The sequence below is a fragment of the Sus scrofa genome, chromosome 8 (assembly GCF_000003025.6).
Source record: "Sus scrofa isolate TJ Tabasco breed Duroc chromosome 8, Sscrofa11.1, whole genome shotgun sequence".
In the NCBI taxonomy this organism is placed as follows: domain Eukaryota; kingdom Metazoa; phylum Chordata; class Mammalia; order Artiodactyla; family Suidae; genus Sus; species Sus scrofa.
In genome coordinates, this window is record NC_010450.4 from 110,069,191 (window position 1) to 110,089,867 (window position 20,677).

General features: G+C 37.2%; 1 protein-coding gene across 1 annotated transcript; it reads right to left on the reverse strand.

Moving 5' to 3' along the window:
- LARP7 (La ribonucleoprotein domain family member 7) lies at positions 375–20,599 on the reverse strand. Its single transcript, NM_001243815.2, is given in 15 exon segments — positions 375–993; positions 4,695–4,786; positions 5,000–5,159; positions 9,306–9,424; positions 10,693–10,773; positions 10,776–10,818; positions 10,821–10,842; positions 12,515–12,659; positions 12,747–13,103; positions 13,186–13,279; positions 13,369–13,533; positions 13,649–13,732; positions 13,805–13,905; positions 14,243–14,446; positions 20,447–20,599. Coding segments are annotated over 14 exon segments (1,746 nt in total). The 5' UTR covers positions 14,445–14,446; positions 20,447–20,599; the 3' UTR covers positions 375–912.

Sequence of the window (20,677 nt, forward strand, 5' to 3'; positions counted from 1 at the left end):
ATAGATTCTTGATCCTCTGCCTCCCACAAGGTACAGAAGGGAAAACCACATTAGGCCCCCACTGCCTGACAAAGCTGATGGAATTAGAAACGGGTGTATAGCCCAAGAAAATGAACCTCATGGGTGTCCAGAGTATTCTGACATCCTGATGAGAGATTGAGAGACCAGTCATGTACAAACCTTGTAGGTTCATTTCTAGAAAGGCTGGCAACACTCCACTCTGATTTTCCTGAATAAAATGACAGACTTTAGTGATGCCTAAGGATGATTCCTAGATTTTTTTTTTTTCCCCTCTGTTCACAGCATCTGGTACATCTTATTTAGTTTAACCAAAATAAAATGTTTAGCTTCATTTATGAAAACAAACTCAATACTTTTAAAACTTACTATTTTAATTGGAAACAGTTCATATGCTCTGTCCAACTGAAGCTCAGAAACATAAAGTACAATGAGCAGAATGAAATATCACACATTCATCTCCGTATAAAGCAACATGAAAAGATATTTCAAATGGAAAAAGCAAGCTACAAAAGTACAGTGAGAGTTTTATGTTAAACATTTTTCCTAAACCATTCATTTATGTATTATTATTTTTGTAAGTATGTTATTGTTTTTATAATACAAAAACAACAAAATTAGGGATACTGTTCAAAACACATTTATTTTCTAAATCACTTTGAGGTTGATTTATATCAGATAATTTCAACAAATACAATGTTTAATGGAAATCATGGTATATAATGTACCTGTCTCTAGAAAAGTCTTATTTACAAGTTAAAGAACAAAACTGTTTCTTCATTAAATGTAGGTTTTAGAAAGACATTCATTATATGCATTACTACCATAAAAAAAAAAAAATTTCTTAAGAGTTCCACTATCCAGTGAAATCTTGGGAGTGAATCAAAATTTCTTTTAATCGTATTCAGAAAATCTAATGTGTTTACTTGCTTGTTGAGTCTTTGCGAGTCTAATCTTTTCACCTTTGGTGATTAGCTAAAGAAAAAGAAATCAGAAATTAGAATGTACTGGATACCTAAAACCAAAAAGAGAATTATGACTAGAAAAAATTTCATAACTATTAGCTTGAATAACATTTTTTAAAAAGGTGATGAGTTAGACAAATGAGATAATTAAGTTTAGGTCAAATCAGTTACAGAGAAAACTGTTTAGATCATGGCTTATTAAATATAATACATATTAAATCTTTGAACTAGCTAAAATCCTCTCACTTTAGTTCCAGAGTACTAAAAAAACCTTTCAATTATTAAAAAAAAAAAAAAAAATTCTACGATGGTAATTGTTTTGACATTTTAGGAGGGTTAAGGACCAATATTTATTAGTTGTTTCATATCTGTCTGGGCTTGAGTATTAATTATCACAACACTACTTAAATGATATGGAATCTTTAGTCATTATATGGTGCTTAAAAATACCTATGTTCTTTGTATGAGACAGCATATTTTGGGTTAAGTGCTCCACAAAGGTTTGCTTAATTTGAAAGATATTCAAAATAAGGATCTGCTATTAAGAATACTTACACTTTACTAAACTCTTACATAAATACTTGAAAATTTTAAAGGTAAATGAAATTATGTGGAATTCAGAAGATGACCATTTAAAATGTCTAAATATTCCAAAAGCTTTCTTGATAGAAAACTGAAAGAATCTAGTTTTGGAGGAAATTAAAATCTTATTCTCTTAAAAACACAGATTCCAATAAGTATTCATTAAAATAGTTTCTTTAAATGTTTGATGATAAGAGGCCATTGGCAGGAGGTTACACTTCTAGATTAAACTAGAAGCCTATTCATCAGTGAGGTGAATCAAAACGTTAAGTGTTTAAAACTCTGTCACGTCTGTATAGCTCTTCACAAATTTTATGAACCCCACCTTTACCTGCTTAATATCTGACATATCAGTACTTTGCAAAGGAAAGACCATTTTGATAAAAACAACAAAAAAATTCAAATATACTTTAAAAGCTAAAAAGAAATGAGAAAAGCCTCACTGTGTCTCCAGTAGCTGTTATCTAATTTTTACCAACGTGCTCAAAGTGAGAGTACACTCCAAAGATTTGGTCTAGCAAGACTGAATGAAGAGTTCCCTGGTGGCGCAGCAGGTTAAGGATCCGGCGTTGTCACTGCTGTGCCGCTGCTGTGGCGAAGGTTCGACCCCGTGGGTGTGGCGAAAAAAAAAAAAAAGAATGAATGAGACCCCTTTGGCAGATCTTTCCTGCATCTTACTGATCTTTTGACAGAGGTCTTAATTAACCTGTACTTGATTTTTATATGTAAAAATGCCATACACAGAAAATAAAATTTTTCTTTACCAATTCCTTTGTCCTTTAATTCCGTATAAACTGACCAGAACTTAGGAAACTGTCCCCAGTAGCCTTCTCCTCCACAACGTGAAAATAAGAACAAGGATTTTTTACTTAGTGCTTTTTCTGCGCTCAACTATGGACCAAATATAATCCGACCGTGGAAACGGTGGTCTGGCATGTCAGACTTGTTTTGCTGCTAATTTTTTCTAAACACTTCATTTCCATCACCGACATGCTGGCTTCCTGTACCCCAGCTACCCTGGCCTCCTGGTCCAATTATCTCCCTTCAAGGCCTCAGCACTTTATGTTGTCTCCGACTGCAAAGCTGTGCGTCCCAACTTTCCTGGCTCGCTTGCTTGCTTCCCGAGAGTGTGCTGACTGTCACCTTTGCAAACTTAACTTCCCAGACAACCTTGTCTGAGGTAACCTGTAACACTTTTCATTTGATTTTTCTGTTCAGCACTTGTCATCATCTGACCTATAGTAAATGTAAGCCTCCAGGAAGTAGGGGATTTTATTATTCGTGGAGATCTACCCAGTTCCTAGAACACAAACAGGCACCAAAATATTAATTAAGTGAATTAACAAAAAAGTAAACTAATTATGGTTTAACCCTTACCTCCTCTGGGAAGCTATTCCGTGTGGTATAGTTTTTTCATTTCATGAGATGAGTAAACTAGTTATTTCCATAGCTTCAGCTAGGACTCTATACTTTCAGATATTATTATTTATCAAATAAATCGTGCTAATGATAAGCCGGATGGTCTAAGAGGTAAATGAAATCAGCTAAAGAACTCTCTGGTTCAGTGATAGAGCTACTCACTGTGTTCTAAATGAATTTACAAAATTCCCTAGGTCAATGTTTATTTCCCTACCTAAAACTAATTTATGGAGATGGAATCTTTATTTAAAAAAAAACTAACTTCTAGCTTTAAAAATATATACAATTTAAGTAGGACTTCCCTGACGGTTCAGTGAGTTAAGGGTCTGGTGTAGTCACTACTCTGACTCCAGATCCATCCTGGGCCCAGGAACTTTTGTATGCTACAGCGAGGCCAATAAAAAAAAAAAAAAAAAAAAAAAAAAAGAAAGTACACACACACACAATTTAAATGAAATTTCACATCAATTAGAAGGACATATTATTTAACAAAGTGACTTCATTTCAGTTGTGAGTTCTGGATTAAAGATTTTAACATTTAAATAATCTCAAGCAGCCTTTGAAATTAACACCTCACAGACCTGAAAGAGTCCTTAAGAAGGAAGGAGGCCTCCCCATCACAAATTCAGTCCGCATTCAGGGAAATGGAACTAACAAAGACAACTTGGAAACCTCCCCCAAATCATTACATCTCACTACTTGTAGGCAATGCAAGGCTGATGAAAAAAACTTGATTTTTAAGTTAAGAAAGAGGAATTTTGTAAACAGGACCCCAGATTATCAAACCTAGAGCAGAGGAAAAATGACTGATTAAGTGCTAACCAATCATAAAAGATGTACATTTATATTTTTCTGATTTTTATAAAATACACCAAAAAACTGATAGTCATGTTAGTTACTATGTGCCCGATTTTGTTCTAAGCACATTAGGATGCATTAACCTTTACATGTATAATAATTTGTTTTAAAAGAATAAATGAGACAGCTCACTAGCAACAATAAATATCTGAAAAAATTAGTGACATTTAAAATAAAATTTTTGAAAGAGAGGCTTCCTTTAAATTATTTAATGTATTTATTTAGCTTGTTTATATCACTTGTCAACTTATTCTAGCAAAAACGAAAGAAAGCTTACCATTGCTATAGGAAATGTTATACAGAGCTTGTAATTCTTATCTGTAGAGCTCATATCTTTAAAAACTACATACTAAATAAATAGTTTTTACCATTTAGACAATCTTTATTTATTTACTTTTGATTTTTAGAGCCACACTCAAGGCATATGTAAGTTCCCAGGCCATGGGTCAAATTGGAGCTATAGCTGTTGGCATACACCACAGCCACAGCCACAGCCACAGGGCATCTGAGCCTTGTCTGCGACCTACACTGCAGCTCACTGCAACTCGAGATCCTTAACCCACTGAGCAGTGCCAAGGATTGAACCCAAGTCTACACGGACACTAGTTGGGTTCCGTACCTCTGGGCCACAATGGGAACTCCAAGACAATCTTTAAATAATCATTTACCACCAAACTACAAAGAAAGCAACCAGAAATTTAAATTATATCACTAGTTAAAAAAAAAAAAAAAAAAAAAATATATATATATATATATATATATATATAATTGTGCTCCCTTGTGTGGAAAATAATTCTAATTCTGGATATTCAAAATCTAGAGAAATAAAAAAGATAAATATGAATTGATTACCTTATCAGTGCCTCTTCTCTTTTCACGAGGCTGATTAAGTTTGGCTTGCCTATCTACCAAAATCTTCTGCCAATACCTCTGTTCATGATCACCTTAAAAAAAAAACAAAAGAAAAAACTGATCATTGATCATAAGAATACAAAGAAACACATTTAAGGCTTTACACTGTCAATAATAGAACCAGATTAGCTGTCTGATTATATATAATTCTACTTTCTGCATATTAGAGTATTAAAAACCCAGAAATTATAAAACAATCACTTAACAATAATTAGTTTAAAAAGGAAGGTTTTGTAAAGTTTTACCAGAAAGAATCTCGAGTTTCCAGCAGTGTTTCTTTTTAATTTCCGTATACGCAGTTATTACTGCTTGTGCATCCTCAGGCGTTTTAAATCTAGCATGGCATTCTGTATCTCCTTCCAACAAATCCACATAAACAACTTCTGAGATGGCTGCCAAAGTATCCTGAATTAGTTTAGAAAGATCAAAATTAATAACGAAAAAGTTTCATTCTAATTCTAAAATTATTCCACTGATTGTATCCAAATGTATTATACAATTAAGCCATATGTTATTAAAAAGGAATAACTATCCTATATCAAACATTTCTTCTAAAATACATATAAATATATAAATGCCCTTAAAAATTGACTTGGACAAAGTTGAGAACCAACTTAATATCCACTCTACTAACTTCCTTTCATTCAACAGCATCCTTAAAATCTTAATTGGAATGGGAATACTGAATAAGGAAAAAAGATTTATAGAGCAGAAGGTACAAATACTTCCTCCCAACCCTCAAATCTAGGAATTCCAAGTGTAGTTAAAATAAAAAGTAAAATTAAAACAAAACCCAAAAGGGATTAAAGAAGATGTGTTTCCACTCACCTGTACAAAATCACTTATGACTTAAAACACATGTAAAACATTTTATAACCACTGGTGAAAATAGTTTCAAAAAACCTACAAAGATCTAGGTTTACAAGTAGTCTATGGGAATACAGCTCAAGAGCTTTTACTCTCTGATGAAATACCTAGGGAACCTCTTCTAAACAAGGAGAGTCACACAGCAAGGAAAAGTTTCACCTATAACGCCTGCTGTGAGAGCAAATTAACAAGATTCCTGCATTCCTAGCCATTTTTTTTTTTCTCACAGGGGGTTCTACAGTGTATGCAAAGCAATTATGCAGGAATGTCACACTAATTCTTAATTCATCAACTTCCATCTATAAAGCTAAAGAAATAACTGGAGATTCCCCACTTAAAAAAAAAAAAAAGAAAAAGAGCATTTTGCCTACCTCACCCTCTTTAATTTTAACCCAAAATTTCAAGACACAACTAATTTAGATTACTTTTAGGTGTCAGATTTTTCAAGTCTCAACTACAGAAAGAACTGAGCAATACCTGGAAATATTATTTCGTAAGAAAAGTCTTTTAGTTAATAATAGAGAATAAGTAGTAAAAACCTATGCATACGTGTTAAGCCAGGGACTAGGTCTTAACCCAGTACTTGGAATACTGCCTATCACAAAATATGCACTTAATAAATGTATGCTAATTCAGTGAAGAAGAAAAATTAAAAGAACTGGAGAGAAACAGATTTGCCAAATCTTCCCATTTCTCTTAACTAATCAACATTAAATTCAGACATAAAGCAAGAAAAATAAGGTACAAAGTGATAAAATCTGAATGTATTTATTGGTAGTAGTGAGAGTTTTATAATTCATTTATCAGACAGAATAGATAGCTACAATTCAAAAGATATTTACTAAATATCCATTATAATGTCAGGCTAATCTTCAGATTTAAAACCTTTCTAAGACTAATTAACCTGATAATCACATGGGCAAGTCACAGACAGCAGTAGCCATCATAGCCCAGTTTTTTTTTCCAGCATAATGTAAGTAACTACTAACTTGGTTAATGCAGTTATTTAAGATTTCAGTGACCATAAACTAAGAATTTGTTAATTTACATAATTACCATTTAGATAATAAAAGCTCTGAAAAGTATAATTAAACTTATGTCAGTCATTCCATATAACTGAGTAATTTTTCTGTTAAATCTTTTGTAATCTGACTAACCACAGCCACATTTACACGCTCAATTTTTTATCTATCTTATCTGAAATTCTATATTGCTACCAAACTACTGAATGCAAGCTGGTAATATAAATCTCGGAATAAGCTCTCACAGCAAGCATTAGAGGTGATATTTTTCCTTGCTGTGTGACTCTCCCTGTTTAGAAGAGGTTGCTTAAGTATTTTATCAGCAAGTAAAAGCTCTTGAGCTACATTCCCATAGACTATACTTCATCAAATCCCTCATCAATATTGCAGGGAGAATCTAAATCTGTGTTAGTGACAGCTATAGGATTTTAGGATAGGATTTCTAAGATAGAAAGTGCTTACAGGTTTCCCTGGTGGCAGGGCAGGCTAAGGATCCGGTGTTGTCACTGCTGTGGCGCAGGTTCAATCCCTAGCACTGGAACTTCCACATGCCACGGGTAAGGCCCCCACCGATAGAAAAAAAAAAAAAAAAAGTGCTTACAGATGAATGAGCAACCTATGCAAGTTAAAATACATGACTGGTAAGAGTCTATGCAAAATCAAAACAACATAGTACATGATGCTGAATGTCATTACAATAACTTCAAATATACTTGCTATGTTACAGAACATGTTGCATAATTTAAAAGAAAGTTTCTCACCTAAATGGGTGACAAGATTTAAGAGTAAATAAAATAGGGAGTTCCCTGGTGGCGCAGTGGGTTAATGGATTGGCAGCGGGTTAGGATCCAGTTCTCCGTGCTGTAGATCCTGTTTGATCCCTGGCCAGGGAACTTCTGCATGAGTAGGCACGGCCCAAGGGGGAAAAAACATAGTAAATAAAATAGGGTACTCCCACACAAAGGAACATGTGAATAAGAAAGAAATATTGCTGTGCTGGTACAAAAGGATATAGATGATAAACTATATAAAGTGGAAAAAAAAAAAAGAGTAGAACACTATGAAGTGGAAACTGTGTAGAACTATGGATTTATCTGCAAATGCATGTAAAAATTTTAGAGCTATTCAAAATACACTTTTCTATAGTTGTTTCAACTATGAAAAATAATTGGCATGGATTGAATATACCAAAAAATTAAAAAAAAATAAAATAAAAAAGGTGGAGCTCCTGCTCTAGCCCAACAGGATCAGCAGCATCTTGGGAGTGCTGGGATGAGGGTTCAATCTCCGGCCCAACACAGTCGGGTAAGGATCCGGCGTTGCTGCAGCTGTGACTCAGATCTGATCCCTGGCCTGGAGCTCCCTATGCCTGTGGGTGGCCAACAACAACAAAAAATATATATATATTAAATAAAGGCTATTTTCTCCAAAAACCCTGCATTTCTTTGAGAAAAAAATTTCAATTCCTACAAAGATTTTTTAAGATAAAAATAAACCAGAAGTCACTTTGTTATAGAGCAGAAGTTATTACAGCCTTGTAAATTAACTATACTTCAATAAAACTTAAAATAAACTAGGAGTTTCTGCTGTGGTGCGGTGGGTTAAGAATCCAACTGTAGCAGCTCAGGTCCTGAGGAGGTATGGGTTCGATTCCTGGGGTCATCGAAGAGGGTTAAAGGATGCAGTGTTGCCACAGGTGTGGCTCAGATTCAATCCCTGGCCTAGGAACTTCCATATGCTGTGGGAGTGGCAATTTAAAAATATTTAAAAAAAAAAACAAAAAACATCATAAGTGAAAAGTACATGCATATTATTGCTATTATTCCAAAACAGTACTGACTTCAAGTCACAAAATCTTTAAGATATCTATTGAAAGCTAAACGCTCACCTGAAAAAAAAATTACAAATTCTCTAGTTAGCTGCAAACTAGACAAACAGATGACTACAATTTTGTTTTAAAAATAACTTCAGGAGTTCCTGTTGTGGCTCAGCAGGAACGAACCTGACTAGTATCCATGAGGACTTGATTCAATCCCCAGCCCCCACTCAGAGGGTTAAGGACCCAGTGTTGCCATAAACTGCAGTGTAATGTTGCAAATGCAGCTTGGATCTGGCACTGCTGTGGCTGTGGCTGGCAGCTGCAGCTCTGATTCAACCCCTAGCCTGGGAACATCCACATGTCACATCTGGGGCCCTAAAAAAAAAAAAAGAAAACAAAAAAGAATTTCAGACCAACTCTAATGTAGTTGAAATCTATTAAAAAGTTGTAGCAATAAGTATTTTCCTAAAAAAATGAATACTGGGAAAGCATTTTACTTTATCTGCTCTTTTAGTTAATAATGACTATAGGATGGTTTTCTCATACAACTATACAATGACCATTAGGAACACTGAAAAAAATAAGCACAAACTGTAGTCTTCCGATAAAAGCATTAAACTATGTACACTTTAAATTTGATCCAGTGAGGAATTTCCATCTTTAGAATTTGCCTCAGGTCAAACCTAAGGGCTATTGTGGAATCAAACCCAACAAACAGTTTACCACAAGAGAACAAACTCTAATTTGATTGGCTTCATTTTCCACGTTCAGAACATTTTCATAAGGCTTAGTCTTTAAGAGAAAAGGAAGACAACTATCCTGGAGATTCAAAAGCATTATTACCCTGACTTGTTTCCTGCCAGGTAGAGGCTCGGTGCTAAGGATCTTCACAATCACACCGCTCACAAACTGAGGTCCTGTTGCATTAACCTTCTCCTGGGGACAACACTCTTCACCGTTTGCTGCAGATGTGAAAAGAAAAAGACCAGGAAGAATCCTTTACATTTAATCATTTAGCACTTAGGAGGCCCACTTTCGAATAGCAATAAAGGTTTTTCAGCCTGATTTAAAGTTACTATGTTGTAAGTCTTACTACTTACTGCAGATTACCATGAAATACAAAAATTTTTATTACTATAAGTGCAAACTTTTTACTATTGAGAGCATTTGAAAAAGCTTAAAAAAAATGCCCCTTTTCACTGAACCAAGTATTAAAGTGCTTTACTCAATATAAAAAGAAAATAAACATGCATAGGATAATATTTATGAATATTCTATATAAATTACAGTGGAAATGTGAAAATTTCTATTTTCAACTTATAGAAATTTAAATATATCCTGATATTGGAGTTCCCGACGTGGCGCAGTGGTTAACCTATCCGACTAGGAACCATGAGGTTGCGGGTTCGGTCCCTGCCCTTGCTCAGTGGGTTAACGATCCGGCGTTGCCATGGGCTGTGGTGTAGGTTGCAAACGCGGCTCGGATCCCGCGTTGCTGTGGCTCTGGTGTAGGCCAGTGGGTACAGCTCCGATTGGACCCCTAGCCTGGGAATCTCCATATGCCCTGGGAGCGGCCCAAGAAATAGCAAAAAAAAAAAAAAAAAAAAAAAAAATATATATATATATATATATATTCCTGATGTTGAAGATTTCATGAAAATCTTATTTTAATTTGTTCCTGCTTGTAGTTAATACCAAGGAATGAAATGACAGGTGAGAAGTGATGACCTTTGCACAAACTTGCTCAATTCATAAAGTAGGCACTTACTACTAGACCAAAAAAAAGGCATTCAAATATATATATATATTTTTTTTGTCTTTTTGCCATTTCTAGGGCTGCTCCCACGGCATATGGAGGTTCCCAGGCTAGGGGTCGAATCAGAGCTGTAGCCACTGGCCAGAGCGGTATCCAAGCCGCGTCTGTGACCTACACCACAGCTTATGCCAACGCTGGATCCTTAACCCACTGAGCAAGGCCAGGGATCGAACCCACAACCTCATGGTTCCTAGTCGGATTCATTAACCACTGAGCCATGACGGGAACTCCTCAAATTTTCTTATACTAGAAATAAATAACACACCTGGACAACTTGACAAATCAGTAACTGTTCTAATAACCATCATTGCATAATTAAGTTTTTAAAGCTGAAGTTTATACTATAATAAATCAAAAAGAGCATTTTAGTATAAGTACAATATAGTGCTACAAAAATACATTAGTGATGTTTACTTTTTTCATTTTTCATCTCCAACTTATTAGGTACTCCATGGTCTGTTTCCATTTCCGATTCTGATTTTATTTGGGATATTCTTTTTTTAAAGAAGCCATGCTGGCTTTTTGCAGTGCTAAATACTCTTTTTTAAATCCATCCATTCACTCCTGGAACAACAAAAAAAACCTGTAATGTGACAACAGATCATTAAATAAAAAGTAAATATCTAAATACAGACATTCGCTGTGTGACTTACAACCACTTCTTCTCCCCATCTTTCTTTAAACACGTATCCTGAGTTCTAAGGCCATCTGGGAAACAAGCAAAGTTCCCTTTGCCCCAACATTTAGATTAAATGTTTCCTATTTGCCATCTGAATTCTTGAGTATGTTCCAAATATTTGAATTTATGGAAATAAAAGTATTAAATTAACTAACAAGTAACATTTACTAAAGTCAGTCAGCTCTGGAGAGGGGAGAATGAGAAATTAAAATTTAAAGATGATTTGTTAAACTGCTTCCAATTTGAGAGATAACATTCCTCACCATTTACTTGAGTCTAAAAGAATTTCTAAGAAGAAAAAAACACCCCATGGAAGCAATTTATTTATTTACATACATTTAACATGTAGATGTTTCTTCAAACAGCTAGAGCTCCTCCAGACAGAAACACAATGGCTCTCCAGCCCGGCAGGAGCACTCATTGTTACCCTAATCTATGCCATCAAACAAGCAGATAGGGGATTTTTTTTTTTTTTTTTTTTTAAAGAGGAGGATATCTGTGGTAATGGTTTTAGCTGTTAACATTGACATGTGTATACTTCAAAAAAAAAAAAAAAAAAAAAAAGGCATCCAGACCCACCCAGGACCATACATTCCCTGAGAGCTGATACATTAGAATAACAAAGAGCTCTTGTAATGATTCTCTGAGATAAAAAGGCAAAAGGAATCCCGGAGTTAAGAATAGTATAAATACAAGTGCCCAAAGTCCCAGCCTTTTAACCTTCTACAGGAAAACTGGACTCCTAGGAAACTGTAATCCCAGAAGGTTAAGAAAAACTTCTAAAAGGTATGCCATTTCCTTTCTCCTACTTATTTCTCACCCCGATGACATGGACTCCCTTTAACTTTAACATGGGAGTGCTTTCTGTGAGTTTTAAAGTAAGTGCTTCCATGTTTTAGTAGAAGTGAATCCAAATTATGCTTCCGCACGCAGATATCTTTTCTAATTTCAAGAAGCCAAGGGGATCCCCTTTGCTTTAACATGGGGGTACCTGCTGTCTAAAACTAAAGTAAGTGCTTCCATGTTTCAGTGGAGGTGTCTCCAAACCGACACGTTTGTTCTGATCCCAGTTTATTTTCTAAATTCCCTTTACAGGAGAAGGGATGATCATGATTTCCCACTGCTCTCCTCCCCGAGACCGGGCTCCCCACCACTTAAACGTGGATGTACTTGCTTTCAAACTCTAAAAGTAAGTGCTTCCATGTTTTAGTGATGGTAAGTCTTACTTTTACATTTTAACTTAAAGGAAACGTCACTGAACTGCTGGTCTCTGGTACTTTCAAGCTGTCCCCTGCAATGTGCTAAGGAACACCCTCTACTTTAACATGGAGCCACTTGCTGTGAATTGATGAAAAAAAATAAGTGCTTCCATGTTTTAGTGCGGTGGTTCCTTTTTGAAACTTCAAGAGTGTTACACCAGCTTGAGCACAGATACTGGCTACAGGCCATGACTGTTGCTAATATGCAACTCTGTTCAATACAAACTGGAATTGCACTTTAGCAATGGTGATGGGGTGTGGCAACTGCCGACGGGAGCGTGTTTTGCCGCTGACTTACTTCGATAATACTCGTAGAGGTATGACCTCTTCTCCCATTTTATGCCTCTCTTTATGTTTCTTCTTATGCTTTCTTTTGGCTTTCAAGAGGGATCCGTCTTTCGTATCTCCAGTATCCTTCTCCTCTTCAGTAGAAATTTCTAATTCTAAATGAAAGAGAAATAAGACATATAATAAAAGTGAAGAGAAAGCCTCATTTATCTAATCCTAACTTTAAAGCTCGAAATACCTACCTTTGTTTTCTTGGCAAACTTCAGAAGCTTCTTTTATCATGTTGTCTTTCTGAGCCATTTTTTTAATTTTTGATTTTGGAGTTAGGCAATCTGCATCTTCGGAGCTACTTCTCTTCCTTTTCCCTGCTTTGACTAAAGGTAAGCCAGACACTTCAGCTCGTTCCCGTTTTTTCTTTTTCTTCGAGGGTGGCTTTTGGGGTTCGGTAACCTCTACTTCTGAGCCCTCAGATGTGGTCCTCGATCTTTTTACTTTATCGACAGTGTCCTTGCTAGTAGTGTCTGTATTTGAGTCTTTGGTCTGGATGTTGTCTTCTTTCTTCATTCGGCCTTTCTTCTTCTTTTTCTTTTTCTTTTCTTCTGTAAAAATTGTAGCATTAGTTTTAGTTTACCTTGCCATCATTTTACTTCAACTATATCTACTTTAAAAATACCAACTTACCGGCCACCCTAAGGGTAGGAATGGGCTTATTTTTCACGGTTTTGGGAAATATACCAGGTTTTCTAGGTGCTTCTTCTGGTGGGTTATTAAGAAACTGAAATGAAATGATGCAGAATTTTTTTTGTTACTGTTTAAAACCCTTGGTAATTTTCTTTCTCTTTTTGTTTTAGGTTCTGGACCTACCTCAATAGCTTTTGCTGCTTGTTCTTTTGTTTCAAATTCCACAAAGGCAAATCCCTTTGGGTCTCCAGTAGATTTATAATGTGGAATACTTATATAAACAACGTTTCCACATTTTCCAAACACTCTTTCAATCCAGCTGTGATTAACATTTTTGGGCAATAACTCCTATGGTAAATCAAAGTAGATATTAAATAATAAATAAATTTTTACTTTTAATAACTGAATATTAAAAATGTTTCGGTTCTTTGGGGACAGCTCTGAGCTTTCTTTCCAGGCTTACCACATACACTGTCCGCTCATCCTCATCTTTCGGTCTTTCGCCCAGAGGCTTTTTTCTCCTAATTCTGGTGCCTTCTAAATCCAGCTTTAAAACAGTATATAAGGTTAATAAATAATACAATATCATGTGACATAAATAAGTTGTAACAATTCTTACCTCCACAACAGCGGAACTTTTCAATGCTCTGGCTATTAGCTTCCGATCAGTGGTTAATTTTTTCATTTTGTTGAATGACACAAGAAGTGATATATCAACATCTAATGAAAACAAGTGAATAAACAAAATATTTTTTTCTCATTAAATACTAACACGAATTTGACATTTTTTCCCTTTTAAACGGGTGTTTTTGAGTAAATGCTTGTCTGAATTCTGCCTTCTACCCTATGCAAAACAGTTTAAACTATTTCCTTTGTAATGAGACCCTGCTATATAACAATGGGAAAAAGACTGACCCGGTCACCTTAACTGACAAAACTGTAAACCAGCAATGACGGGAAGAGTAATCATTTAAAAAGTGGGTCCTAAATAGTAAAAGTTATACTTTGTTATTGGACACTTTTTAAGTTAGGTCAGTTATTATAGAAACAAACTTACATCCATCTCTAGATTTTTCTATTTGCTCTCGGAGAAATCTATCCTTGTGAAGATTTGCATCTCCAAACCAGAAGTCCACTTGTTTTGCAATATCTGCAAGCACCTGTTTAACTCGAGACCGTTTCTTTTTTTCTACTTCTTTTTTCTTTTCAGTGCTTTCCTCTTCCATTGCTTTTTCTAGATTTCCACTTTTTGTTTCCATTCCTGTAAATCAGAAGCAATTCAGCAATATAGGAAAATACGCGCACCTGTGACAGTCAGTTCCCAGGTGTAGGATCCAAGCAGCAAATGTGACCACAGCTCAGCAGTGCTGGATCCTTAACCACCTGAGCAAGGCCAGGGATACTAGTCGGATTCCCACAACAGGAACTCCTAGAGAGCAGAGTTTCACCATCAGCTGTGGAAATTTTCATTGCCCTTGTGTTTTTTAGGTTTTGTTTTCTAAGCTCTTCGACGACACTAATTCTCACTTGGCTTTGCTTTTACCTTAAAAAGCAATCTCAATCAAGGTTTAAGTTAGCAAAGCCAAAATGTAAAAAGCCAAAATGTAAAAATTAAGGAAACTTGGACACTTCCTTTACTCTTAAGGTGGGCTTTTTGAGCTTATAACTAGTTGAAGTACTGGCCACTGCATTATTTAAAAATGCAATTTCTGGATGCTTTTATCTCCCCCACCTTATTTTTTTCTCCATTGCACTTACAACTGCCTAAAATGCTTACCCATCACCCCCCGCCCTAATACACAGTAATCACTAAAAAGAATAACCTGTCTCCCATAACAATCTCCTGGGAAACAAGAGTTTAGACATATCTTACTGTCTCCCATTGCACTGGGGGTGGGAGCTGCTATCATTTGGTATGCTGGCCTTGGGCCTGTGACCAGGACGACATAAGGACATAAGAGATATGCAGGCAAAAGGGCTAAAGCTTTTACATATATATCAAGGTGCCCCACACACCTTTGCCTTTATCTGTAAATGCCATACACATCTGCTGTAGATAAGGGGCAGCTGGGAGGAAATCAGTGGATTTGGGTTAGTGCTGGGCCTGGGACTCTGTCCCTAAGTATCTTCTGCCCTGTAGCCTTTAAAGTTCTGTAAACAGTTATAGATTAAAGCCTATTTGTGTCTCCTGAGTCCGTTGGCTAGAATCTGTCACTGCCAATAGTGATGCTTGCAGACAGCAACGGAAATAATGTGTCTCAAAGTGATATTCAGTAACATGGTACAAAGCTATTATGCATTTCAAATCCCCAACCAGATATGCATTCTCACCAATAGGAGGAGAATTTTGGCATTTTTAGAATAGGCTCCTTGCTGATCACCCAAGCACCAATTTTAAAAATATACAAGTAATGAAGTATTTGTTTAGCTGTTGCTACTAGTGTACCTCATAAAATGGAACTACAGGTCAAAATTAATCATTAGAAAACAATCAAGTGTAATTAGTGTTGCATTACCACATTCCTCATGTCACACTTTCACCTCAACCCATCCTGGCAGGCTTTCCTTCCCACCACCCTACGAAAAACTATGAAACAGTCTATCTCCTATTACACATTACCTTTCTGTAGCACTTGCTGTCGTTACTCCCTCACTAACACTGCCTTCATTTGGCTTCCGGGAGCGCTTTCTTCCCTTTCAATTCCTTTTTTTCTGGTCCCCCCTACTCTGCTCTACCTCTACCTGCTGCCTAGGATTGCTTTCAATCCGAGCTCTCTTCTCATCTACACAGACATCCTTTAGGAGGGTCTCTGGCTTCAAGCTCCTTGGCTTGGTTTCATAAATCTCTTTTCCAGGAGCTCCTGTTGTGGCACAGTGGAAAGGAATCTGACTCGGAACCATGAGGTTTTGGGTTTGATCCCTGGTCTCACTCAGGGGGTTGAGGATCTGGTGTTGCTGCGAGCTGAGGTGTAGGTCACAGATGTGGCTCCGATCTGGCACGGCTGTGGCATAGGCCAGCAGCTGCAGCTCCGATTTGACCACTTAGCCTGGGAACCTCCATATGCCGCTGGGGCGGCCCTAAAGGAAAAAAAAAAAAAAAAAGTATATCTTAAGCTTAAAATGGTGCAAACTGAACTCTCAAATGTTAAAAAAACCTATTCGTTGCCTAATTTTCTCCATCTCAAAACACCAGCGACAAAATGGCTGAGGGCAAAAACACCAGAATTCTCCTTAATTCTTCTTTCCTTATACCCCACAGCCACTTCATTAGTATTTCTTTTTTTTTTTTTTTTTTTTTTTTTGTCTTTTTGCTATTTCTTGGGCCGCTCCAGCAGCATATGGAAGTTCCCAGGCTAGGGGTTGTATCGGAGCTGGAGCCACCGGCCTACGCCAGAGCCACAGCAACACAGGATCCGAGCTGCGTCTGCAACCTTCACCACAGCTCACAGCAACGCTGGATCTTTAACCCACTGAGCAAGGGCAGGGATCGAACCCGCAACCTCATGGTTCCTAGTCGGATTCGTTAACCACTGTGCCACAATGGGAACTCCCATTAGTATTTCTGTTAGCTGTACCTTTACATCCTGAACACGAAGGGTGTACATCTTCATTTCTTCCATAACAATCACCTGCTCCAAACCATCACCAAATCCTGCGTTAACTTCCATAAACACACCCTAATACGTGCTGGCTGATACTTTTCTTCCATTATTGTCAAGTTTCCAGGTAGCAGCCAGAATAATCATTTAAACAGGTAAACAAAATATCACTCTCTTGAACAAAATCCTCCCCAGGTTTCTTACCATATTCGGAATAAAATCCAAAATTCTGGAGTTCCTGCCATGGCTTATCGGGTTAAGAACCCGACGCAGTGTCCATGAAGATCTGGGTTAGATCCCTGGCTTCTCCCAGTGGGTTAAGGATCCGCCGTTGCTGGAAACTGCGGCATAAGTTGCAGATGCTGCTGGGATTTGACTCACAGCCTGGGAACTTCCATATGCCGCAGGTGCAGACCTAAAAAGAAAAGAAAAAAAAATCCGAAATTCTTACCGTGGCCTACAGGCCTTATTCCATCTGGCCAGGTGATCTCGCTCTAATGTCCTTCATCACTTACATCTTCTTCCAGTTGGGCTCATTTCAACCACAACAAACCACCTTCAACATGCTAAGTAAGGCCATTCCCATTGCAAGGCTTTTGCTCCTGCTGCTCCCTAGCCTCCCTGTCACACCTGTAAGGATAACTTCCTTGTTCTTCAGGTCTCTGCAAATGTCACTCATTTTCTATTTCTTTTTCTTTTCTTTTTTTAGGGCTGCACCCACAGCATATGGAAGTTCCCCAGCTAGGGGTTGATTTGGAGCTGCAGCTGCCAGCCTACCCCACAGCCACAGCAACACAGGATACGAGCTACGTCTATGGCCTACATGGCAACTCATGGCAATACTAGATCCTTAACCCACCGAGCAGGGCCAGGGATAGAACCAGCATCCTCATGTAAGATATCAGTCTGGTTCGTTACCACTCAGCCACAACAAGAACTACCGATTGTCACTTCCTCATAGGGGCTTTCTCTTTCACCCAGTCTAAAATACCCCTTCCTGCCAACCTTAACCCCACACACCCTCTAGGTCACCACTTTCTATACTTACATGCTTTCATCCCTACCTGGAATTATAATTTTATTGCTCATCTGCCTCACTAGAATATAAATACTGTGAATGCAGGGACTCCAGCTTGATCACAACCTCAGCATTTGTTGGTTAAAATCTAAAAGGATCTAATAAACTGTAAAGTGTCAAGCATTTCAAGTTATTTTGTAAAGAGGCAGCATTATGGGATTATAAAGAAGATACAAATGTAGCTCTGATTGTCACTACAGCAGGATCTAACTTTCCCTTCTGAAAAACTACAAATTATAAAGGGCAGGTTAGCAGCTCTCTAATTCTTTTCATTGTCAAAGCCATCATCTAAGAAAATAGTGGACAGAACTGCATAAGCACAAAAATCACAATTCTCCCAGAAATTAGATTTTTCTGATCATTCTCACATCTCAGCATAAATAGTCTCCTTTCCTTTTCCTAAGGATTTTTTGGTGGCTTGAAGAATTAAGTTCAGAAAATCTTGCCTGCTATGAATAACACTTATCTGTAATTTTCGATCTTAAACATATATTCTGTAGATTACCAAATATACCTTCATTTTAGAGGAAGACATGCATCAAATAGAAAATAACAAGCTATAGGACAAGTTAGCTTCCCTACACAATAGCTGCGGAAGATCAGGAAGTACACGGAAGCACTTCTGCTATAATTTTTATCTTCAGTTTACTTTCTCAATGTCTTATGAATGGTAACAAATGTGTCTACTGTCACCCATACATTTCAAATCAAACTTTTATTTTTCCTACCCATGTCTGTTCTCACCATCCTCACTTTATTTAAGGATGACATATTCTACTTAGCCAATCAAGCTATTTACTAGCTGTATGGATCTTGAGCAAATTACCTCATCTTTCTGAGGTCTATAAAATGTTTATTAAAATTAGACCTACCTAATAGCTTGTTGTAAGAATTCATCAAAATAATGTAAATAAAACACTAAACATGGCTGCTATATAGTGCACACTCAGTAATTTGGAACCATTATTATCATTTTATCATTTGCCAATCTGTCATTAAGTCCTACCAATTCAACCTGCGAAAGGCCTTTTAGCTCCATCTAACGTTTTCCACAACTACTGTCCCCATAATAGAAACAGTTTATAAATTGTTCTAGAAGTCATCCATTCTTCACAGAAGCTGTGTAACATGTCTAAAACAGATCTAATTTTGTGATCCTGATGTTAAAACTTTCAACATTAGAAATTCCTTAGCATCTTCTTATAACTGAATATATACATATATATATTTAAAAAAAACTGTTAAATAAACCAAGGGACTTCATGGGCTTTAGCAAAGAATAAAAGTTACTGTGTAACAATGCCGTTACTTTACATACAGGGTTTTAATCCTCACAACCCCTTTGGGTTGTTTCTTTTAACTCCTTTATATGAAGGTTCAAAGGTTAAGTAACTTGGCTAAAGCTAGGTAAGTAAGCAAGCTCAGGTATGCTTGACTTCCACACTGCCTACCTTTTAGTAGAAACTCTTGCAACCTGTCACCATGCAGTCAATGCTCTGACTCAGGAACTCTTAATCTGCAGTCTATGGAATTTGAGGTGGGTTTTAAGATTTCTTGTGAATCCCAGGAAAATTTTAAAAGATAAATTTTAATGAAAAGGTAAAATTATGACTCTTGTACAAATTAAGTGACAATGAAAGACAGAGATAACCTGGAAGAGTAAGCTAGACAAGACATCTAGTTTTATTTTTTTCTTGGCCACTTCAATGTCTTTCACACCTTTTCTTTCAAAAAAATTATAGCAAAATGGTTTAATATATACATGCATTTTCCTGGGAGGCTCAATGATAGATTTTTTTTTTTTTTCCCACTGTACAGCAAGGGGATCAAGTTATCCTTACATGTATACATTACATTTTTTTCCCCCATCAACGACAGATTTTTTTAACAAGTAAATGGATGCCATAAAGGTTAAGAAACACTAGTCACAGTTGACTATTTAGCGATACCCACACACTTTGTCTCCATGCCTTTGCTTTAAATGAGTCTTCTCATCTTCCTTGCTTTATAAACTCCTATTCAATTTTTAAAGCTCAGGTTAAATGGCATTTTACTCTCTGCAGCTTTCCACTACCACGTGTTCCCTAATTAATGGCCTCATCTATTTTCCCTTACGTATTTATTAGTGCACTCATACACTATTTAGTTCTTACTTGTTGGCTCTTTTCCCTAATTGGACTTTTAGTTCTTCGAATGACAAGGCGCAAAGTTCTAAACGAGAAAATGACTTAATTTTAAATTACAAACTCTCACATTCGTTAGCCTCCTGCCACCAAAAGGCAAACCTGCGAAGCAAAGCTATTTACCCTCTCGTCCTTCCGCGTGGAAGCAGAAAATGCGGGGCTGCCCTAAACCTGCCAACATCGGACAACAAGCGCCCCCAACCACTGAGGATTGGAACTACAAAGACTGCCAGAGGACTTTTGCGCGTGCGCAGAGAGAACTAGGACAGGCGAAGTGATGGACTCGTGGGAGGGGGCAGGGCGAGAAGGACGACAGATGATAGAATGGACTGCATGAAAAAGCACTGAGGACTTTAGATCTCACCTAGCCAGGGCAACCCCATAGTCCACTTAGAACTTACTCCGTCCAATTCCCAAAATAGAGTAGGGCCAGAGACTGCGTCCTTCAATCCTTCCCGTCTCCCGATCCTTAGAGTCGTGGTTGTTTCCGCGTCATAGGATGAGCGACACCGTCCTTCGCTACGCCTCGGAAAAGACAGGCCCAGAGGCTGTGCGTCCGTCGTAGACGTCACAGGCGTGGGCTGGCTCGGCATGGGGGCGGGGCCTCGGAGATCGCGGCCGCCTCAGAGGCT